The sequence below is a fragment of the Papio anubis genome, chromosome 2, assembly GCF_008728515.1.
Source record: "Papio anubis isolate 15944 chromosome 2, Panubis1.0, whole genome shotgun sequence".
NCBI lineage: Eukaryota > Metazoa > Chordata > Mammalia > Primates > Cercopithecidae > Papio > Papio anubis.
Genome location: NC_044977.1, coordinates 28768973 through 28793675, shown reverse-complemented (window position 1 = coordinate 28793675; position 24703 = coordinate 28768973). Strand labels below are relative to the sequence as shown.

The 24703-nt window shown below is 39.5% G+C and overlaps 1 protein-coding gene and 1 long non-coding RNA gene across 5 annotated transcripts in view; one reads left to right on the top strand and one right to left on the bottom strand.

Moving 5' to 3' along the window:
- The window catches only part of MORC1 (MORC family CW-type zinc finger 1), a 160458-nt gene that overhangs the window by 910 nt on the left and 134845 nt on the right, over window positions 1-24703 (top strand). For all 4 annotated transcript variants that reach the window (XM_031662990.1, XM_031662989.1, XM_031662988.1 and 1 more), the window contains exons 2-8: window positions 2778-2831; window positions 6394-6428; window positions 12924-12992; window positions 16345-16435; window positions 17385-17493; window positions 21810-21969; window positions 23347-23452. In XM_031662990.1, the coding sequence (XP_031518850.1) occupies window positions 2778-2831; window positions 6394-6428; window positions 12924-12992; window positions 16345-16435; window positions 17385-17493; window positions 21810-21969; window positions 23347-23452 (624 nt within the window). The remainder of the gene's footprint in view (window positions 1-2777; window positions 2832-6393; window positions 6429-12923; window positions 12993-16344; window positions 16436-17384; window positions 17494-21809; window positions 21970-23346; window positions 23453-24703) is intronic.
- LOC110742516 lies at window positions 6825-15376 on the bottom strand. The gene is made up of 2 exons (XR_002520263.2): window positions 15288-15376; window positions 6825-7210 (listed from the first exon to the last, which is right to left on the bottom strand). It is a non-coding gene; the product is annotated as an uncharacterized LOC110742516 (long non-coding RNA).

The following is a 24703-nucleotide window of genomic DNA, read 5'->3' as shown; positions in this document are numbered from 1 at the left end:
TTGCTGTGTGGGACAAACTATAATTAACATAACAGAGTTAAACAGGCAATATTCAGCAGATACTCAGTTTTTATGTCTCTACAGAGAATGATGTCAAGCTGGAAAAGGTGGAAAAAAAGTTAAAAGGTAGCTGAGGTGGAAGACAAATGAAGAAATAATAGTTTTGAGTGAATTTAAGAAAAATGCTCAGTGCGGTGCTGGAAGGACTGTGAATTTTATCTCAGAAAAATTCCTCAGCCTCAGTTTTATATGGATTTGCTTCTGCTTCACAACCTCCATTCCCCCAAACCACCCTGTGGTAGCCACTTCCCCTGTCCCATTTTCAACTAGTGGTGTAGTAACTTAGCAAGTGACAGCAACATGGAGTAACAACAAAGTTGGATACAAATCGAAGACTTCTCAGCTCCTTCAGGTAGATTGGTTGGTTGGATTTGGAGACAGGGTCTTGCTCTGTGGCCCAGGCTGGGATGCAGTGATATGATCGTAGTTCTCTGTAGCCTCGAACTCCAGAGCTCAAGTGATCCTCCAGCCTCAGCCTTCCGAGTAGCTGGGACTACAGGCATGCACCACTATGCCCGACTAATTCTTTTTTTTTAATTTTTAGTAGAGATAGGACCTGGCTATGTTGCCCAGGCTGGCCTTGAACTCCTGAGCTCAAGTGATCCTCCCACTTCGGCCTCCCAGAGTGCTGGGATTCCAGACATGAGCCACTGAGCTCAGCCTAGGTAGATTGTTGTTTGAGACTTCTTTCTGCAAAAGGAGTGATTTTTAAATTTCTCCCTTTACTTCTATGTCCAATCCATCAAGTGCGTGCTTTCTCTAAATATGTTTCAAATCATCCATTTCTCTCTGTCTCCACTGCCATTGACTTTAGTCCAAGCCACCACCATCCCTTGTCCAGACTACTTCAGACAGCCTCTTAACTGGGTTCTTTGCTTTCCATTCTGGCTGCTCGATGGTCCTTATCCTGGAAAGCTGCCAGAGTGAGCTTTTTAAAATGTGAACCAAATTATGCCCCTCTTCTTAAAACACTACAGTGGTTTCCAGTTGTATGTCAGCCAAGTACAAGTTCTTCTCTGTGGGCTAGGAAGCCCTGCATGACCCAGTCATGCTCTCATCTCAAGCGGTTCTCCCCATTTTACCATAAGCGGAGCTCACTGGTCTTCTTAGCTCTTCTTCTGCTTCGAGGGTGTTTGCATCTCTTGCTCTTGCTAGAAGGTTTCTACCGTACTCTGCAAGGGAGTGAATTCTCTCGTCCTTCAGGACTCAGTTTAAATACCTTTTACCAAGAGGTGCTTTCCCTACCACCATACCCCTCCTCACCAGTTACTCTTACCTATCACTACTATGAAGGTAGCACCCAGTCAAAATCTGTAATATCATCTTCATATGTTTGTTTACTTGTGTGTTTTCCATGTACCCCACCAGCTCGAGCTCCAAGACATCCAAGACCCTACCTGTAAGCATGGGCAATGGTAGGCAGTCAGCGACAATCTCTCGAATGAGTTAGTGCAGAAACTCATGTGATGTTTTGGTCAGAATTACTGCAGTTGCTTTTCTAAAGGATTGTTTGTGTATTGAATTTTTTATATTGAATCATGTACTTTAAATTTCCTAGAAGGGCTTGTGATTTAAAGTCCTGATTTTGTAAAGCGTATCATACTTCTCTTTTACACTATTTTACATTTTGATAATGGCTTTCTTTTGGGTGAAGGACATCTTTTTGTAACAATAACATTTTAGTACTTTTTTTTTGTTAATTACAAAATTTAAAGCTTACTGGACTCAAGAGACTTTTAATCAGCCTCTGTGTTTGAAACTCCAAAATACGGGGATATATTCTGTGTGTGTGTGTGTGTGTGTGTGTGTGTTTTAAAAATACATTTTAAGCTAAAGTGTTGTCCTGTGTCCTGAGGTGTTTGGAGACTCCGAGACATTGCAGGTGATGCTTTCTTTTGTATAGAAGAGCAGATGTGTTTTTGATAAATGAGGCTCTCTTGCTTCTGTTACCTGTTTACTAAATATAGAAAGAAAATTGCATACTGAATATTCCCTTAATGCTGTGATAAGGTTGCTGATTGAAATATCTGCATCAGGACATTAGAAGCAAGCTTGGGAGCCTTAAGCTAGTGTGATTCCACCCTCAGATAACTATGCAACCTCCAAAATGTTGTAAATACTGAAGGCTGACTGGAGCTTTATGTTACCGAGGACTTGGCATTGGAGGGTACAGGAGAGAGTGACCTGAGGCCATTTTTGAGATTATTTAAGGAGCAGGCTTCAGCAGAAAGATTCCCCAGAAAAATACAGATTGGTGAGGCACGCAAGGGCTTCCTGCCAATTCCTTTGCCTGCAGATGGAGCCTTATGGCCTTTTAGTAGGCAAGGATTTTGATCAGTATTCTTCAGAAATATTTTGTCTTTAAATAATACAATTTTAATGAAAAATCCTTGGGGGAAAAAACTCACTTGAAAACATGCTTATAAAGTAATATTAAAAGGTCAAAGTTTATTTCAGTGATAGACACTAACACCCTTAAGTTTTTATTTTATTGGAAGTGGACAGGATATTTTGGCAAAAGTGTTTTTAACCCTGGCTTCATAATGGAGGGTATCTAGTTCCAAATCTTGACCGTGCTGAGAGAGTTGTTTCTAGAGTAACTTCTTAATTCATTAGATGTCTGGAACTGGAGAACGTTTGTCTGCAAGTATCTTAAAGCTTTTACATTGATTACACACCTGGTTTAACTTTTTGTTTTCTCTTTGTTTCTTCATCAGCACCACTCACAGTTTCCTTTTTGGAGCACTGGCTGAATTGCTGGACAATGCAAGGTAAGGTTCAGCTGTGAACAACACTTACTGACGGAATTTCATGACCAAACTCTTGTCTAGTTACATGGAAAGATAAAAAGATCATGTCATGTTTTCCCTTCTGGAATGTTTTGTGACTTGATTTCCTACAAAATCAAGGTATTCTAGGGAAAAGCATCGTTGAGAGAAATAATTATTCACCTTTATTTAATTTTTATTTATGATCAAACTTGAAGTCTGTTTTTATGTTAATAACCATTTAATAGTACATATTCATTTAGATATTTTTGAATTGTATGTCAGTGTATACTTGTCTTGAGAATTTACACATGGATTTGGGCATTTATTGAAGTCTGCATTGAAGCAAATTGTATGGTTAAGAAAATAGCTGACTTGTTGATCTCTTACTATGTATCAGACATACATAAACACTTTATATATGAGCATTATGTCATGCATCCTTACATCTACACTCTGAGATGGGAGTTAATATCCTAGTTCTACATATGTGGAAACTGATGCATAGAGAGATTAGATGATTTATTCAAAGTCACATAATTCATATTTGGCAGAGCTGGCATTCAAATTTTGGCTGTCTGGCTGCAGAACCTCACTACCACATTTTACTGTCTCCAATAAAGGTATTAATGATTAAGGAACCCCTTAGACAATTTAAGTTCTACTCAGTAGTGTATTTGTGGGAGCTTGTGAGGGGATAATTTTTTTTTTTAAGTTAAATTGAATAAAGCATTTGACATGTTTTATATTGGTATTCCCTATAACAGAAGATTTTTCCTACTTTTTCCTTAGAAAGCAAAATCCATCCAGGAGGTAATATGCAGTTGTTAGATCAAGGTTCTCAGTAGAAGCCTAAATTCCCTGCCATTGGTTGATAACAGTATTTTAGCTTTTTTGTATTTGTTCCCCGTTTTTTGCCTTAGATGGGAGATGACCCTTCTGAGAGTGTGACCACAAAATGTAGTCAGTTAACCAGCCATCCAGAAATTCCTGCCCTGCACTAGGTGGAAAGTCGTCATCTCCTCCTTTTAGGAAACTCTGTCTGTTGAGCTAGTGGAATCATAAAAAGGGAGGGAAGCGGAGAAAAAGAATAAAGTCTGTTGTTCAGAGCCATGAGCTCAGCTTGGAAGGAGCTAATAAGGATGAAGCCAAGACAGATGAACACTTCTGATTAGTTTCCCTAAAGGAGCTTAGGGTTGCTACTGTTTCTTCTGCTCAAAGCTTGGAAGCAAGGCTCTTCCTATGTCATCGGTCCTGCCTCCTACTGAATGGCCCACTTTCAGCAACTTGACATCTGAAATTCTGAAAGAACACATTTGTCGATTTTTCCAACTGTCTTTTCTCCTTTGAAGTTGTTTATTTCAGTCATTCAACAAAGGAGGACAAGTAAAATCAGAACGTAGAAGAAGTAGGACAATGGAAACGGTTTCTTAGTAGAGGGTGATTGGGAAAGAAAGATTGACTTTAGACATGTGATCCATCAACCGATTCTTAGAGCAGCATTTGTAAGCTGGCAGCCCCTTGACCAGGTCCAGCCTGTCTTATGTGTGTTTGGCTCACAGTGAAAGTTTGCACAGTGTTTATAAAGAAAAGGAAGGGAGAAAAAAGGAATTATTTATAAGGTTTAAGATATTGGAGATACCAAATAAAAACTTTGGGCCCTCCGCCTTCCTTGAAAGATTAGGAGAAGTAGCAATCTCAAGGCCACATTCCTCCACGGGATCAGGGGCTGGAGGTGAGTAGCAGGTGCTCTCGTGGGACCGGCCTGTGCCTTCAGCTTTGCCTCCAGTTTTCCCCTGTGGACAACCTCAACCCTTTAGTCCCTCTTTCTTCATGGACGTTTGAGTTTTCCACCACTGCTTAGATGCTAGTGTTTGACATCAGAAGAAGCTATTTAGCAGACTTAAGATACTCAGTTGGTCTTATGAAGGAGAGTCCCCATGTTACTCTAAGAAATTCTTTTATATCATTGTATTCATTATTTTAATGATTTCCTGTAGTTTTAAAAATTAGAACTGAAAGATATTAAAAGAATATTGTAGAGAGAGGAGAAGAATATGTGGTGATATAGGAAGGATTTGTTAGGGCCCGCTTCCTAATACAAGAGCTCTTCAGAGAGGAAGTGTCCTGGGCTAAAGAACAATGATTATTATAAAATGTCTTAATATATGATAAAGGTGAATTATTTTATGCCTTTATCTGTGGAAGTGCTGCATAAAAAACCTCTCTTTAAAAACTTCCATTTCAATACATTGGCATTTATTAAGCGTTTATTGTGTACATGGTACTTTGTGTAATGCATGATTATATAATGGAGATATTGATACCTATGTGTTACGGAACTATGGTAAGGATTGGAAGAGAATTTTCAAAAATACATCATTCAGTGCTTACTTGATACATGGGAGGTGCTCAAGAAATGGCAGTGGTGACTCCAGAGTGTCTATATAGGGAGGACTGAGAAGCAGCAATTGGCTAGAGGAACGAGCTATATGGGACTAACTTCTAGGCCTGTGGAGCACGAGCAGTGTACCTACTCAGATTTGTTTGGGGTAGTTTTGGGTTTAGAACTGATGGAACTTTTGAGGGACGCTCAGGTTTCCCCACCAGAGTTACGTAGTTGCTGTTGTTGCACTGAGCTTCCTTTTAGACTCCTCCCTGCCTTAACTTACCTTCTTACTCATCAGGTAAGTCTTCCTTGCCTATGCCTTCTTCCTTTCTGTCACATCCTCGGTATTGAAGCCAGAGTCTTCTGGCCCTTTCTCCTTTCATATTAAAAGTTTTACTTTTAAAAATAATTGTAAAAAAATACAAAAATAATATCTGTGAATTTTAGAAAATGGAGTTTTTTTTTTTTTTTTTTTTTTTTTTTTTAAATCTTCATCACCTAGAAGAGAGATCAGCCTCCTTTTCTGTAAAAGACCAGATGGTCAATATTTTCACCTCTGTGGAATATGGGGTCTCCTTTGAAACTACTCAACTCGGCCATTGTAGTGTTGAGGCAACTTTAGATACTATGTAATGAATGGGCATGATTGTGTTCCAATAACACTTTATTTACAAGCAGTTGATGGGCCATTTTGGTCCATGGCTGTAGTTTTCCAATCTCTAACGTAGAGAAAACTCCTATTAGCATTTTGATTTCTTTCCTTCCATGTATGTTCTTTAAAACGTCTTCTTATAGTACACTATTGCCTAGTAATTTGATTTTTCTTTATTTTGGAACTAAAATATGAAAAACATTCCATGACTTCTGGATTATTTGCCAGTCAGCTTTTTTTGTTGTTTTTTTAAAAAAAATTATATCCATTTTGTTAGTTTTTTTGTGTAATTCCCACTAAATTCCATCTCTTCTTTCACATTTCTGAATTGCAGTCTTTTTCATATTCTCAAATTATGACTAATCGTAGGTCTTATGATATAATAGCACAGTGAAACATGTTAGAAATTGATTTTGAAGCAGTTTAAGTGGATTTTTGTATTGTTTGATATCTGACAGTAGGTTATACCTTATGTAAGCAATTCATTTCATCTTGAAGCAATAATATGTTTATATTGTTTCCAGAGATGCAGGGGCTGAAAGGCTTGATGTCTTTTCAGGTGAGCAGATTTGCTTTTTTCTTTTATATTCTTCTGATGGAAAGCCTGTAGTTATTTGCTTGTATTTCATTTCACGAGATAAAACCACATTCTATAGCATTTTAATGTAATCTAAGTGCTTTGTGGGTACAGTGACCCTGTGGGGAGCCAGGGTGAGGAAAGTATACTCTGAGAGTCAAATTGTGTGCTAAAGGACCCATTTGCAAAATTAGGTCTTCCAGAGTTTTGTGAATGTATCAGAGTGATTTGGAACACTCAATTCGCCTGCCATGAGAAACAGTTTTATTTTTAAAAAGCATACTAAGTTAGTGGTTATTCATAATTAAGCATACATCATTCCCAACTGATTAGTTTTAAAGTGTGTACGTGAATGTGCGGTATGAGGGCTAGAAAATCTGTTTTCTTTGCTGACTTTATTTGTAGTCATCAAGTATTTTTGCACTCATTAGTTATCTCATTAGACCGTGATGCTAATGAAGTTAGGTTCCGTGATCCAGCTCTGTAGTTAACACTACCTAGAGAAATGCCCGGGTAGTCGCGCTGCATCCCTATCACTTTTCTGTCGGCTGTTCTGCAATATCGGCTACTGGTCACGGGTGAGAGGATATGCTCCACGATCTAAATCCATATCTCTGTTTAAAAAGCACCTCAGTGAACTGAGTGTTCTGAGCCAGAGGAGTGCTTATGCTTCATGAGGAAGATAGACGTGGACCTCTTGAAGATAACTGAGGAAACAATAAATGACGCTCTTCATTTCCTTCTCCTCTCCAGGTCCTGAAAAACTTGAGAAATAAAAAAAGAGTCAGCCTTATTGCTGATAAATGTTAGGCTGGAGTATGTAGCTTAATGTGAGAGAGCAAATGGACTTGCAGATCAGACCCCGGGATCACGCAGACTCACCCGCCCAGTGGAGTTGGGCTTCCTCTGAAACTTGTCTGCCCTGGGACAAGGGGTCAGGACTCATGCTGTCTGCAGGCAGCTTTCTCCCAGGAGGAAAATGCAGGGTGGGAACTGAGCCTCCCAGTTTATTCTTCCCTAAGTGACCAGTAGGTGAGTGAGCTCACCTCCACAGGGAAAAAGTGAGTGAAGGCACAGAATAGGGCCTTTCTAGTGAGAAAAAGTCATCTTCCCTTCCATATCCAATTATATAGAGTAAACTAGGATGAACACTCTTGCCTAGGAGAGACTCAAAGTATGGTGGGAACACAGAGAAAGAAGAAATTATGCCTCCTATTAAGGGGCTAGAGCTTGAAATATGGATGTGATTTTTGTCAGATACTCCAGGAAGAAAAGAATATTCCTGTCTAGATAATAATTATGAGAAAACAAATGGATGTAGGCTAGTTCACAGATTCATTAATTTATTCAGTAATAATTTATTGTCTACTATTGTAGGTGCTGGGGATAGTGCACTGAGCAAAATGTTGAGGTCTGTGTTCCCCTGGAACATGTATCCTAATGGGGAGAGATAGACAGCACAGAAATGAACAAATACGTAGTGTACCAGGCAATGATAAGTGCTAAAAGGGAAAAACATAAAGCAGGATAAGAAAACAGAGAGCCATGGAAGGGGTATACAGTTTTTCATGGGGTGGTCTAAGAAGGTTTCTTTAAATAGCTAACGTACCAGCAAAGACCGGAATGATGTGAGGGAGGGAGCCACACAGATACCTGGTGAAGAAACACTCAGGGAACAATGCTGAGGCTCGCTTGACTCACACTGAGTGTCAGAACCAAATGAATGAGCGTCTCCAATACCATACTAAGGTTTTTTCTGCAGTCAGTGGACCACTGAAGAACTTTGAGCAGTGTCAGTTTTCTAAGTAGACATGTGCTCTTTTCTTTTTTCAAAGAAGGATACTCATTCCAGAAATACCTTACAAGAGAGTCTGGAGAAGTATGAAAGCAAGGATAGCAGGGAGATATGGCTATGGGAATTACCTAGGCAAGATTTCATGAGAATTATAATAGGGCAATAGTACTAGCAATGGAGGAGGAGGAACAGATGTAAGCTGCATTTCCTTCAGAGCACAAACACAATTGATGGAGGGATGAGAAGACTTATCCACAGTCACAAAACACAACAAATGTAATCAGAATCCATGCATTATATTCTTTGGAGTTTGTGACTGGAGACCTAAGTACTCAGCATCATCATAAACAAACAAAATAAGATCTTGACCAAGTTGAGATTAAAGTGGCACTTCTTTTTTTTTTTTTTTGAAATGGTGTCTCACTCTGTTGCCCAGGCTGGAGTGCAGTGGCACCATCTCGGCTCATTGCAACCTCCGCTTCCCAGGTTCAAGCAATTCTCCTGCCTCAGCCTTTCGAGTAGCTGGGATTACAGGCCCACACCCGGCCAATTTGTGTATTTTTAGTAGAGATGGGGTTTCATCATGTTGGCCAGGCTGGTCTCAAACTCTTGACCTCAAGTGATTCCCTCTGCCTCAGCCTCCCAGAGTGCTGGGTTTACAGGCGTGAGCCACCACGCCTGGCTTGGCTGGCACTTACTTCTTTTTTGTGTTTATGTATATTTGGCAAAAAACTGAACTTATAGTTCAGTTTGGCTTAAAATTACCTATTCATGTTTTTATTGATTTACCTATTCATTTTTTATTGAGGCAAGCCATCATATGGCTATCAACCTAGCAAACTGATTTTCTTTAAAAAAATGGATAAAAAAGGCAGGGACAATGCTTATGCATCAATACATAGAATTATTCTGGGGATACAAAGTTAATCTAAGATTGGACTAGTTTTCAAATTATTTACTGTGGTCTTGAATTCTTGTCAATCTTAAATTTCTATCAAGTAATTAATTTGAAGGCTATAAAATTCAAATGAAATATGTTTCACTGTGGTGTTTTATACCTTTGTGTGTATTAGTTCCAGTAAACATGGATATACATTCAGTACTTTTTTTTAGTGCTTACTAAATGCCGGGCACTGGGCTAGGTGCTGGGTTTACACTCTTAAGGAACTGGCATTTTAGTGTGGAGCCCATGAAAAATGCAGTATGTAGCTGTACTTTGGTGGGTAGAGGGCCCATAGCTTTCCTCATATCTCCGAGGGTAGTGTGTTCCAAAAAAGTGTAGGAACCATTGGTCCAAAAGACAAACAGATATATGAACAGGTATTTTAATATACTACAAAGGTGGGAAAACAGATAAAGGCGACATTAATTATGGGCACTAATGACATGGAAGGATTAGGAAAGGCTTCCTAAAAGAAGTCTGATATGAACTAACTGAAAGAGAAAATAGGCATTCACCTGGTGAGTGAAGCATGGAAAGGGTGGAAGGGCATTATGTGCAGCAACTGGAATATGGAGACAATGTAGAAAAAAATGTTTGAGATGTTAAAGATTTGTTCAAGGGGAGTATTTGTGCAGGAGTGGAAGGTGGCAGTATGGGCAGGTGAGGGGAAGACAAGAAATGAGCTTGGAGAGTTATCCAGAGGGCCAGGTCATGGAGGACAAACAGGATTTATTAGGTGGTTGGATTTTATCCTGAGAGCAGTGGGAAGCCATGGAGAGGTTTTAAGCAGGAGAGCAGTGAAATACACAACTGATGGAAGACTGGCTGCACCCTATGACTGCAGGGAGAGCAAGAAGTTAGGGAGCTGTTGTGATCCAGAAAAGAGATGTTGGTTTCCTGAACCAGACAGTATACTGGGGATAGAGAAAGTGGTCAAATGGGAATCATTAAGGCAGTGAAATCGAGAGGACCAGATAGTTGCCCATGTGTGGGAAGAGGAGATGGAGAACATGATGATGATCCTGAGGTTTTAATTTGGACAACTGAAGCTTAGGGTCAGGGTGATGCCATTTACTGAACAGGAGACAAGGAGGAGGAGAAAGTCTAACATGGGAGGAGGTGTCTGTTTTGTTTTGGACATACGTAATTAACAGGTGATAAAATATACCTGAAATTCACAGTTTTAAGGAATTGAAATAAACAAGGCCAGGTTTCAGAGTGGATAATGGGGAGTATTAAATTTTGAGGCTGTACTTGTTTGTCTCCAGTTCCTAATATGGATTTACAAAAAAGGGAAGTACTGTAGTATATGTCTGCTAGGAATCTTTGGTCTTTCCCAGCCATTTACTGAAGGAATACCCTTCTTTCTGCAAGCTCCTTTCAGGAGAAATATTTACAGAGAAGTGCAAATCAGCTGTGGCGGCTGTGCAGAGCTGCCTGAGGCTAAACCTGGTTTCCAGTCAGGTGGTTCCCAATCCTGGATGAACATTAGAATAATCGAGGGAGATTTTACAAGAAAATACCAATTTCTGAACCCTATCCAAGACCAATTACATTAGAATATCTCTAGTTGATTTCAATGTGCAACCAAGATTGAGAGCTACTGCCTTATGCAGAGAACTCAGCAGAGTTGGATTCCCCTCATTGAACAGTGAGGAAATATCAGCCTCAGAGGGAGGACTAAACAGAACAAATACCTTAAAGGGGGAGAGGAGGAATGTCCTGACACAGAAGTTGAGGTAAGCAGACCAGAGGACTAGGTAGAGAGAAGGAACTGGGAAAATGAAATGGTAGGCCAGATCCTAAACGTTTACAGACAAAGAAGTAAATTAGAGAGAGAAGGGGGAATTAGAAGTGGGCATATCACCATGAAATTATAAACCCAGAAAGATTAAGTACGTTTTATAAGTATGTATTCATGGGCTATCTTGAAACTTATTCACTTTTTAAAATATTAATTCTAGGTGGCCTTTTTTTTTTTTTTTGGAGACAGGGTCTCTCTCTGTTGCCCAGGCTGGAGTGCAGTGGCGTGATCAAAGCTCACTGCAAACTTGAAGTATAGGCTCAAGTGATCCTCCTGTTCCCGCCTCCCGAGTAGCCAAGACTACAGGCATGTGCCACCATGCCTGGCTATTTTTTTTGAGATGGAATCTCGCCCTGTCACCCAGGCTGGAGTACAGTGGTGCGATCTTGGCTCACTGCAACCTCCGCCTCCCGGGTTCAAGTGATTCTCCTGCCTCAGCCTCCAGAGTAGCTGGGACTACAGGCACGTGCCACCGTCCCCAGCTAATTTTTATATTTTTAGTAGAGACGGGGTTTCACCATGTTGGCCAGGATGGTCTCAATCTCTTGACATTGTGATCCGCCCACCTCGGCCTCCCAAAATGCTGGGATTACAGGCATGAGCCACTGTGCCCAGCCTATTTTTTTTTTATTTTTAATTTTTAGTGGCCATAAGGTCTCACTATGTTGGCCAGGCTGGTCTTGAACTCCTGGGCTCAAGCCATCCTCCGTCCTTGGCCTCCCAAAGTGCTGGGATTGCAGGCGTGAGCTGCCACATCCAGTCTCTAAGTGACTTTTGAACAGAGAAGTTGACTTAATAAATGTGCTGGAAATGAATCTATGCGGATAGAAAGCATATCAGTGATTGCTTGAGGGTAAGGTGAAGGTGATGGGACAGGAAAGAGTCCTAAGGGAGGGTTTACAAAGGGTCAGAAGGAAACATTTGAGGTGTGGATATGTTCGCTGCTGTGATTGTGGTTATGATTTCATGCATGTGTGTGTTAAAATTTGTCAAATTGTGCACTTTAAACATGTGCAGTTTATTATGCATAAATTATTCCTTTATAACACTGTCATTTAAGAAAGAGAAATGTCCTAGAACTCATATGTCCAACTACTGAAATTATTTTCAGGGCCAGTTTACAAACTGGGCACTAAAATTAGTCTCATTAGTTTTAGTTGCACCTTTAACTTTATTTATTTATTTATTTTAGAGTCAAAGTCTTACTACCTTGGGCAAGCTGGTTTTGAGCCCCCGGCCTCAAGTGATCCTCTTGCCTTGGCCTCCCAAAGTCCTGGGATTACAGGCATGAGTCACCACACCCAGCCTACCTCCAACATTTTTGTATACCAAAGATTATATTATGTCATTTAATGATATCTTTAAATCATCAAAATTGATTTCAAATAACGTAGCCATTTTCAAAGATTATAAATGCGTCTTCAAGAGGTAAATATTTGTTCCCAGGAAGAAACACTCACAAATGGCTCTTATGGGAATTAACTACTTAGAAGGGAGCCTGATGGATTTAATAAGAATGGCCTAGATTTATTTTATAATTGTGCCTTGGTGGAAGGGCACAAAGGTTGGTCAGTTTGAGCGAAGGATCCTGGGGTCACTTCACCATCTACCTTTTTCCCTCCCCACAGAGAGGAAATGCCTGACATTTAAAGGACTAGTCCAGTTCCAGAGCAGAACATGTCCTGCTGTATACATAATTTTTTCACATGTAGATGTTTTATGTTAATTTAAAGCCTTTATGTTGCATGATTGTTTTTTCCCTGCAGTTTCTTGTGAAGCTGTAGCCAAGACTCCACTCTGGGCTCCGTCTTTGTGCCATAACTCTGTCACTCTGTGGCTGCATTGGAGGAAGACGAGTCATTATTCTAGCAGCATGACTTTCTGACTAACAAATTAGCCCGATATTTATTAGTAATAACTGCTTTTTTCTTACAGTGGATAATGAAAACCTGCAGGGGGGCTTCATGTTGTGTTTCCTGGATGATGGATGTGGCATGAGCCCTGGTAAGTTAATTATCTAGATACCTAACTGGCGCTTAAAGGAAACAGTCTGAAAACCTACAAAATAAATAAAAATAAATTGAGCTATCTGTGCAAAAACAGGTATGGAGCTATTAAGGGAAATAAGCCCCAGACTTTTTGTTGAACTTTTTAAGTATCCCAGCTGGCAGAGTAAATCTATTGTAACCATCTTAACCAAGACAAAAAGTAAATGTATGTAAATATTGTCAGAAAAATGAAAGGCAAATGTTACTGATTGTAGGAAATAAGCATCTGGGAATGAATGGAAAACAAATAGTCACTGAATGAACTCTGAGATTGTTTTTAGCTCACCCTTTAGGTATTGCTTGGGAGATCCCCAGGCCGTTTCCTGTGCCTTTAGGCTATTTTTAATTTTGCTTACCCTTGAGGTAGAGGTTACCTCTCCTTGCTTTTAGCCTTGTTTTTTCCTCTGCATTTTGGAAAATTTAGTTGCTTCAAATGAATGTTCCCATCATAAGGAATACATCTACAATATATTTCATGACTTATCTTTGTGTATTCAAGGTTAGCACAAAGCTAGCACATTGTGGGCACACAGTGTCTGTGTGCTGTGAAATTGAAATGTGATTCCATCTGAGGGCGTTGGGCTGTTTTAGATTTATTGTTTTCCTGAAATCTTTAAACACGGTGTGTTCCACAAACTAGGGTTTTTGACCACTAGATTTTAAAAATGGTGAGAGTTTTCAGGTAATATGGAACTGCCGTGGTCTGTTCCACAACCGAGGAAAGGATGCGTCAATATGCTCAGATATTGATTTGCTGTTAGAAGCTGAGAATATGAGACATGGCAAATATGTGATTTCGGCTCTGAAGTTTCCCCTTGGTCTGAATAGTTGAAGAATATTTATTAGCAAGTTTAGAAAGACTATTTTACACAGTTTTGTTTTGACTTCGGATAATTTTGATTTTTCCAGGTCATTTTGATTAAAAGTATTCTTGGTCTTTTAGTGTTTAACTAAAGGAGAAGGAAGAGTTTGTAACAACAACAACAACAAAAACCCGTGCTGAAAAAAGTGATTTTTCTCTTCTAGCCTGAATGTTAAGTTCCTGTTTTTGAATTCCTAAAATAAATGACAGAATATATGTGATATATTCTAAGGGAATTCCTTATGAAAAGAAGCAACTCTTTTTATATGGGTCATGAAAAAAATGTTAGAAACACAGACAAATGATGAATATTCAGACCTTCAGAAGGAACTCACACTTCAGTTACATAGTAGCATCAAGTAGTAATAAAGTAGAAGGAAGATGACTAAAAGTAGAATCTATCCCTTGTTCAAAGGGAGCTACATCAATCTGGGCCCGTAGAAAATGACTACAGTACTTTATGGGTTTTTAAAAAATTATCTAGTCTTGCTGCTTTACAGTCCATTCCCCACGCAGCATCCTGAGTGATTTTCTTTCTTTTAATGTACATTTTATCATATTATTTTCCTGTTGAAAACCCTCAGTGGTTTTCTATTACTTAATACAATTTGTACTCTCAGCATCTCTTCCAAGGGCCTTACATTGTTTGGCTCTATGCATCTCTTTGGCCTTTTCTTGTTCTTCCCACTTCCTCGCTTAGAACATTCCACCCACACATGGCTGGCCCCTCATCATTTGAATCCATCTCATGTTAACCATCTGGCAGTGGGCTTCCCTAATCATTCTGTTTGCAGGCCACATTCCTGTTAATTCTCTATCCCTTTATCCTGGTTTTGTTTTCTTCACTTAATACTCTCAGTCAGAAATGATCTTGTTTATTAGTTTACTTTCAGTCTGTTTCTCCTACCACAACATAATGTTGTCCAAGGCAGGAGCCATGCCTGGCCTGTTCAGTGGTTTATTCCCGTGCTCAGAACCTGGTAACCATGCATGTGAGTTCATGTAGTGTGTAATGAACACATGGGATTTGGTTCAGAGCTATACTATGTCTGTATCAAGACTTACAACTTTGGGTTCTAATCCTAGCTGTACCGTCTATCAGCTCTGTGACCTTGGGCAGGTTTTTTAAACTCCTTAGACTTACATTTGCTCATCTGTGACATGCAGGTCATAATAATAATAATACCTTTCTTGTTTTGTTATAAATATTAAATAAACTGTACATGTAAGTTTACAATGTAGTACCTTGCACATACTAAACTATCAATAAGAACTAGCTAATATTGTCATTATGGATATCCTCACCTAATGCCTAACCCCTCATAGGAACACATCATAGAAGGTCCAGTTAGTTTCAGGGAAGCAGAGTGTTAGGTGGCTTCTACACACCTCATACCATGTGCCACTGAACTATAGCATGTCTGTACCGAGACTGACACAGGGTCCTCAGGACAGTTCTTCAGCATGTATTCAGGTAGGCCAACAAGAAGAACATTCTTGGTCCTGGGGGTTGCTATTAATATATTCTGAAGTCCAAAGGATTACTGTGTAGAATTCCAGAACACGTGGAGGGGTCAGGAGAATGACTTGGAACGTCTGAAATGATTAGCCTTCTTTCCCAGGTGGTATCTGAGCAGAGGCCATCCTGCCCCTCTTAGTCTCACACGGGCCTGGTTAAGGGTTAAATTTGTGGGGAAATTACTAGTGGTACAAGTAATTACAACACTTATAATTTGGTAACACCCACCGAGTGCCAAGTTTTGTGTTCAGGATTTCACAAATACATCATCTCATTTAATTTGTTTCATTTATCTTCATCAGCAACGCTGTGATATAAGTATTAAGTAGTTCCCTCTTCCAGAACATGGAAATTAAGGCTCAGACTTTTAAACTCTACCTAAGGCCACGTGGTTAGGTCTGTCTCATCTCTTTCAGTATACAGTTGTTTCTCGGTATCTGTAGGATGTTGATTCCAGGACCTTTCTAGGATACCAAAAGCTGTGGAAAGAAAATGGCACGGTATTTCCATATAACCTATATGCATCCTCCTGTATACTTTAAATCTTCTCCAGATTCCTTATAATACCCAATGCAGTGTAAATGTTGTTAAATAGTTGTTAAACTTTATTGTTTAGAGAATAATGACCAAAAAAAAAAAAAGTCTGTACATGGTCAGTCCAGATGCAACTTATTTTTTTCTGAATATTTTCAGTCCGAGAGTAGTTGAGTCCGTGAATGTGGAGCCCGCGGTACCTTGGGCTGACTGTAATACCATTAGGACCCTTGTCAGAGACTATGGATCCTGATGAAAATCCTTGTCTCTGGGCTGACCCGAGAGCTAGGGATTTGCCCTGATGTTCTGAGGAATGTGAGATCCTGACAACTGGGCCTCAGGCCAGTGTCAAAGAGTCTTCCTAACCACCTTAAAAGTCACTGTCAATTACAGAGGAAGCTTCAGACATCATTTACTTTGGACGATCCAAAAAACGGCTGTCAACCTTGAAGTTCATAGGGCAATACGGCAATGGTCTTAAAAGGTGAGAATCTTTTTTTCCCTTAAAACATATATTATTGATACTGGGAACACTGTTTATAAAGCAGTTTACACAGAATAATGCAGGCATGTAAAGCTTTAAAAAGAATATAAACTTGAGGCAGGGGTGACCTACTTTGTGTTATAATCTCCATATACAAAACTGATTTTTTTTTTTTGAGACAGATTCTCACTCTGTCACCCAGGCTGGAGTGCAGTGGCATGATCTCGGCTCACTGCAACCTCCACTTCCCTGGTTTAAGCGATTCTCCTGCCTCAGCCTACTGAGCAGCTGGGACTACAGGCGTGAGCCACCATGCCCAGCTTATTTTTGTATTTTTGTAGAGACAGGGTTTCACCATGTTGGCCAGGCTGGTCTCGAACTCCTGACCTCAAGGAATCAGCCCGTCTCAGCCTCCCAAAGTGCTGGGATTACAGGCATGAGTCACCATGCCCAGCCCGTAACTGACTTTTATCTTTACAGCATTTTAAGTTAATTCTCCCAAATAATAAGATAAATCCTCTTTCAGAGATCCCTGAAGCAGTACCCCTGGACTTTAGGGCTTTGTTGCATCTCTATGTTCTGTTGTTTCTCAAAGCGTATTTTAACCTAGGTGCTGTGTCTGCAGCTCATTTTTTTAGTGTGCTGCATTGAAAGTTGAGGACATGAGGCTCACTTGTACGGCTCCTGCCTGAGACAGATGATTGTTCTTTCAAGCCCTGAATGGACCCTTTCCCCAGCAGCCAAATCGCAAGCGAAAGTGTGGAGCTGGCTTAGTTCAAATTCTTCTGCTTTACTTTGAAAAAAAAGAAATTGTACCCTCTTGATGACGGGTCAGCAGAACAGTGTTGGAAAGAACATCCTATTACAGTACACGGTGGTAACAGCCTACCTGTTTCTTCCTTTTTAGTATTTGAGATGTAAAACATGATGTTCTTCATTTTCAATACAGTGGGTCCATGAGAATTGGAAAAGACTTTATTCTTTTTACGAAGAAGGAAGAAACGATGACCTGTTTGTTTTTTTCTCAGACGTTCTGTGAAGAAGAAAGTCTTAGTGAGGTAAGAGTTGAGGTTTTCCTTCTGTTCCCATAGCAATGATGTTGCTTTCATTTACTCTCTCAGGAGGTGAAATCTTGTCGTGGGTTCTTTCTGATATGATTTAGAAACTTAGGAATATGTTTGGGAAATGGAGAGAAGGTATCAAGACGTTCTGGGAACATCAAAGGCCTGTCCTCTTAACCCTTTCCTGAGAACTTAATTTTCATTATCCATGTGCTCAAATCTCCCAAAAGAAGAGGCTGTCTTAGACATGATGAGCTTTTTAGAAGAAACCTGAAAAATCTTTCCACCATATATGCCATAAATGGATTATCATTTTAAAAATAAATAAAATATTGGAGTCAAAGACTTGGAATACAAAATGTAAAGAAATTGAATGCAAAGTAGACTTAAAACTGTAACTCTGGTGACCATAATTTCAACTCCATTTGCTGATCCAGAGGCATTTGCTGCCTCTGGATCCATTTGCTGAACCAGTGCCTGAGTTTTATTAGTATGACTATCAGTTATAATTCAGTACAACAAATACATGTTGAGGAACTGCTGTCTGCCTGGTACTGGATAGACTCTATGAAGGTAGAAAAGCAGAAGATAATATGGCCATCTAAGAGTCTTCAGCTTTATCATAAAATAAGGTAGACGCATATGAATTGGATAAAAAAGTGAGGGTATTTAAAAAGAATGCTCCTCAATGAGTCTGTGTGGCTGCTGTTACCAGATTATCAAAAGCAATGATATGGATGGAGAGATTAGAGGGCCTCGAGTGGCCAATGAGGGTTTTATGGAGAGAGGACAACTTGCAGCTGGACAAGCTGGTACTGGACAGTAATGGCCCCAACAAGTCTCAGACCTGGAGATGCATATGGAGTTGGGATGGACGGTGTAGGGCTATGAGACTGCCAGTGAGTGGGGCTGGGTGACAGGAGCAGTCTGCAGGTAAAAAGGAGTAAGCCGTGTGGGAACCTGACATGAGAAAAAGTGATGCTTTAAGCATTTATGTTGCATGTTATGTGTGTAAAGGGCATGGAAAATTGGGCTAACCCTTACTTATAGCTTTCTTAAAATGGGCCATTCCCTTTTTTTTTTAAAAAAACTAACAACAGCAACCACTTCCCGTTTCTACTTCCACAGAGACAACCTCTTGCAACAATATTAACAAGTTCTAGCTGGGCATGGTGGAGTGCATCTATAGTCCCTGCTACTTGGGAGGCTGAAGAGGGAGGATCACTTGAGCTCAGTAGTTTGATCCCAGCCTGAGCAACATAGTGAGATCCTGTCTCAAAAAAATAAAAATAAGTGGCCTGTTCTTTTGATATTTACCCGCGTATCTCTAAATAGCATGCTTGTATTGCTGCTTCCTGATTTTATCTAGGCATTATCTATTAACCTCCCACTATAAGAGAGGATATACCTACCTTTTTCTCTGCTTCTATCATATAATCACAGTCTTATCATCCCCCACCCTCAACATAGGTTTATTGTAATTTTAGTTATGACAGTATTCAGTATTTACTTTATAAGGCTTTATAAACACTGTTCAACTTATACCAAGTCATTAACTATTATTTTTCCTTTTCATGTACAACTATTTCCCCTAAGATTAATAATTGACTGCTTAGTTTTTTATGTGTATTACTATCACTGAATATTTGCTTGGTTTTCTGTGTTCACATCACTCTGTTAACCCCAGTCTCAAAGTGCTGTCCTCTCAGTTCCATTGTCCTGATAAAGTCTGCTTGGGGCTTTCTCCTGTGCTACAGCTCACACTCCTGCTTCCATGGCGGTGTTCAGCTGCCATCCTGGGATCTGCCCTTGCCATCGTCTTGGTGATTCCCTTCCCCTCTCTTCTGTGTCATCTCTGAGATCCTAGATACCATGTCTTCTTCCGTAGCTTGCTCTCTCTTCTTGGTACAGCATGTTCTCCAGTGACTTCGTGAGCAAGGGAACATAGGGGGCAAAATATCTGGAGACCTCATATGCATTAAAAGGTTTTTATTCTACCCTAACACTTAATGGTAGTTGGGCTTGATATTATTACTAGGTTGGAATTTATTTTCCTTCAGGGTTTCAAAGGTTTTGCTTCATTATCTAATTTCTAGTGTTGTTATCGAGAAGTCTCAAGCCATTTAATTACTTAATCTTATATGTGACCCATTCTTTTTTTTGTTTTTTGTTTTTTTGTGTGTTTGTTTTTTGCCTTTACTCTTTGAAGGTCAAAAGAATCTTCTTTGTCCCCGTATGCTGATTTCAATGTCTTGCCTTTGCGTGGCCTATTTACATCAATTGTGCTGGTCACTTGTTGGGTCTTCTTGATTTGGAAACTCATATTCTTCAATTCCGGGATAATAATTTCTTATAATAACTGATGATTTTCTTTTATTCATATTCTCTTTTCTGTCCTTTTGTAACTCCTGGTTTTTAGCTATTGTATTCTGGAAATGGTTCTCTAATTTTCTTAGCCTTTCTTTCCTGTTTTCTGAGTTTTTATATTTTTGTTTTATTTTCTGGGAGATGTTCTAATATTTATTTTTGAACCCTTTTATTACCAGAAAGGGGTCTGATCCAGCCCCAAGAGAGAGTTCTTGGACCTTGTGCAAGAAAGAATTCAAGGCGAGTTCATGGAGTGCAGTGAAAGCAAGTTTATTAAGAAAAAAGTAAAGAAATAAGAGAATGACTACTCCATAGGCAGAACAGTGGCCTGGGCTGCTCAACTGAGTATACTAATAGTTACTTCTTGATTATATGTGCTAAACAAGTGGTTAATTACTCATGAGTTTTCCAGGAATGGGGTGGGCAATTCCAGGAACTAAGGTTTCCTCCCATTTGTAGACCATATAGGGCAACTTCCTGATGTTCCCATGGCTCTTGTAAACTGTCATGGCACTGGTGGGAATGCCTGTTAGCATGCTGATACATTATAATTAGCAAATAATGACCAGTGAGGATGACTAGAGGTCACCATCTTGGTTCTGGCGGGATTTGGCCAGCTTCTTAGTGAATCTGGGTCAGCAGGTCTGTGACCTGTATCTTGTGCCCACCTCCTATCCCGTCCTGTGACTAAGAATGCCTAAAATGGAAATGCAGCCTGGTAGGACTCAGCCTTATTTGACGCAGCCCCTGTTCAAGGTGGAGTCACTCTGATTCAAATGCCTCTGGTACTTTCACTGAATTTCTTTCTGTAATCATATTCTTAATTTCCAAGAAGTCTGTCTTATTCGCTGAATGTTTCTTTTTCAAGGATATCTCATTCTTGTTTCATGAATACAGTATTCTCTCTTATAACTCTGAAGATATTAACAGTAATTGATTTTTGCCCTGTTGAAATTTTCATCTTCTTTTTATGGTTTCTGTTTTTACTGAGTTGCTTTGTTTATAATTGTTTGTTCTCTATTATCATATTAGAGGCTTTTCTTAGATGGCCATTACTCCTGAATACTTTAAAGATTAGTCCAATAAGATGCTGAGTGCGAGCTCTGAGAGTGTGAGTGGGGCCTGGCTGCTGTGACTGTCACAGTCATGTGATCTAACTGAGCTTTTTTTTTTTTTACTGGGGAATCCTTAATGTAACTGTCTTTGCGTCTTTCCTTCTGGGTTGGTCAGATTTTTCAAGAAAGACTCCTAGTCTTCTGCCTCCAGGCCTACCTGTCAGCCTCTGGGAGACAAATGAGAGATGAGATCTGAGGTTCTCAGCATCTGCAAAGTGTACTTTCATTCAGTCTATCTAATCTCAGTAAGGTGCCCCCAACAGCAGTGCCTGGTATGTCTTCCAGTCTAGAAATCCATTGTTCTACTCTTTCCAGAGAATAAATATCCAGACCCTGGAGGCTGAGGAGGAGCCAGATGGGGATGTAGATGCTACTTCTAGTTCTCCTCTCCCCCTACCCCAACTCTAGAGTTAACTCCTGCCATCAGTCCCTGAGCATTTCAGCGCAGGAATTCTGAATTGCAAATCAGGCTGGCTCTTCTTTCTGGCTTGGGTTTTAGATTGCTTTTCTTGCGTGTGCTGTCATCTGCTTTTCAACTTTTAAAATGCTGATTCTGTTGTTTCCTCTGCCATTCTACCCTTCAAGAGGGAGTTGAAGTACACTCCATCTGTTCCCATATTCCACAATGGAGTATTTTAAAATACAATCCTGTCTATACACATTTGTTATGTGTCTCTTATACAACTAGATTATAGGAGGAAAATGAACTTTTAACTCAAGTGTTTTGTAATTTGTCTAGATGAAGAGTGGAATGAAATAGATAAGACAAAAGAATAATGTTTTTTGTGTATTTTATAATAAATTGTTGTGGTTTTTTTTTTTTTTAAATAGGTTGTAGTTCCAATGCCCTCATGGTTAATAAGAACCAGAGAATCTGTCACAGATGATCCCCAGAAATTTGCAATGGAATTATCTATAATTTACAAATACTCACCATTTAAAACTGAAGCAGAATTGATGCAGCAGTTTGATGTGATCTATGGAAAATGTGGTAAGATCATCAAAACTCTGACAATTTGAGGGAAGTATTTGTTTTCAGTGTCTTATCAAAGACACTGTACATATGTTTTCTTTTTTTTTGTTCTTATAATCTCATGTGGATTCACGCTGGGGACAGTCATTTATTTTATCCATGTGAGCTTTGTCTTAAGAGCATCCAAACATAAATTATTGTAAATCCCTGACCCTGGGAGAAGGATGTGTACTTGCATGAGCTTGGTGAAACTGGGTGAGAAGAGGATGATACAGGCTATGACCACAGGGACTCCACAGTCGCTGCACTAGATAGCAAAGTTAGGAGACACTTATTGCATCATTTGAGATAGGGTGGTAACAGGTATGTAAGAGAGTTAGCAACTTATGAAGTAATGAATTCATGTCTCTGTGGCAAAGAGTTAGCAAAAGCATTGCAGACATTCTTCTCCAGATTAACAGATCTTTTCCCTCATTCTTTCCACTTCCACCAACTTTCTGTTCAACATGTCGAATGCACTGTGTCTATTGACACAGTTGATCCAGGATTTAGACACAGACATTTAGGCTTGAAAGCCCATGTTCTTAGCTACTATGCTATTCTCCCTTGTGTTTAAAACTACCAAAAAGTATAGTTAGTTGTCCTCTTAATTTCTCTGATGATCCTGTTTGACTTTGTATCATAATCAACTGGAAATAATTTGGACATTTTTGTTAACCGTGCCTTGGAGCAGGGGTCAGCAAATTATGGTCTCGGGTCAAATGTGGCCCCCTACCTGTTCTTGTAAATCAAGTTTTATTGGAACGCAACCACACTCATTCATTTATGTATTATCCGTTGCTGTTTTCATGCTTCAATGGCAGAGCTACATTGTGAATAGTTGCAACAGAGACCGTATGGCCTGCAAAGCCTGAAATATTTACTGTCTGGCCCTTTGCGGAAAAAATTTACTAACACCTGCTATAGTGTATGAAAACAATACTTCTTATTTGTACAATATTTAAAAACCCTTCTTTGTTTTTATATGTGTTAAATTTAGTACTACCAATGAGAGCTTTACCTATAACACAAGCTTGGCTCATGCTCTTAACAAATTTCATAATGCAAATTATGAAAAAAGTGCCAAAGTTTAAAAATCCACATTGAAAGACTTGTAATGAATTGAATAGTAATAAGAGGCACCATACTGTAGAAACTCAGCACTCTTTGGCAGGGAGTGGAACTTGCTATAAGACATATCTTGGTTTAGCCAAAGACTTAGCCAAACATACTATTTCCTGAAGTACAAAAGAAAATTTTATAACAGATTCAGTTCCATAGATGAGATGATAGCACAATGACTAGCACTTAGTGTATTTAAAATACTGACAAGTCAAACATCTATTTTTCTACCAGGAACTTTGCTGGTTATTTATAACTTGAAGCTTCTGCTTAATGGAGAACCAGAGTTGGATGTTAAAACTGACAAAGAGGATATACTGATGGCTGGAGCTCTGGAGGAGTATGTGTGTGTTTGACAGAACGTTTTTCAACAATGGTGGTGAGCTAGAGTTAGGAGCCCTGCGTCCTGGCTCCAGGTCTGAGGTCGCTGGGCTTTAGCCCTGGGACAGTTCATCTTATCCTAGTTACCGATAAAGTTGGACTAGACCAGTGGTTTCCAAACTTCAAGCCTCGGAGGAACCTGGGATGTTTCTTGAGAAGTACAGGATCTGGGGCCTCATTTTGACCTACTAAGTCAGAGTGTCCAGATATCAAGCCGAGGAATCAGTCTTTTTCAAATGTTCCCCAGGTGATTCAGAGGTGCCAGCATGTTTAGAGACCACTGGAATATAAGACTTCTAAAGCATTCTAATACCTTGACTCCTAATTTATAGATATTAAAACTGAAAAAAACCTGCAGAGTTTATTACTCATTACAGATCATTAAAAATGGACAGACATCAGGAGAGTGTGAAGCAAAAAGGAATATGACCAAATGGCAATTTTATCGTTATTTTCTGTATGAAAAAGTGTGGAGAAAGAATGAAATAGTGACAAAAGCTAGGTTTCTCTAAAATAACATTTTACTTAAAACTTAGCTTGAGCCTGCAGTTTTTTAGTCTCAGAACACTGCAGCTAGAAGAGATTGTAAAGGCAATTTAATCCAGGGCGATTTATTTTGTATTTCAGTGTTGTACGGTAGAAATATAATGAGAGCCACAATAAGGGACAAATTTAATCTTAAATTTTCTAGTATAGCCACCTTAAGAAAAGAAAAAAGAGGCCGGGTGCAGTGGCTCAAGCCTGTAATCCCAGCACTTTGGGAGGCTGAGACGGGCGGATCACGAGGTCAGGAGATCGAGACCGTCCTGGCTAACACGGTGAAACCCCGTCTCTACTAAAAAATACAAAAAAAAAACTAGCCGGGTGTGGTGGCGGGCGCCTGTAGTCCCAGCTACTCGGGAGGCTGAGGCAGGAGAATGACATGAACCCGGGAGGCGGAGCTTGCAGTGAGCTGAGATCCGGCCACTGCACTCCAGCCTGGGCGACAGAGTGAGACTCCATCTCAAAAAAAAAAAAAAAGAAAAGAAAAGTAAAAAGAATAAGTTAAATTAATTTTGATAATGGTTTTATTTAATCCAATATATCTAAAATATTATCATTTAAATTTCAATATGAAAAATATTGATGATATTTTACATTCTTTTTTTTAATACAAAGTCTTTGAATCCAGTGTATGTTTTGCAACATACAGCACATATGAATTTGGACT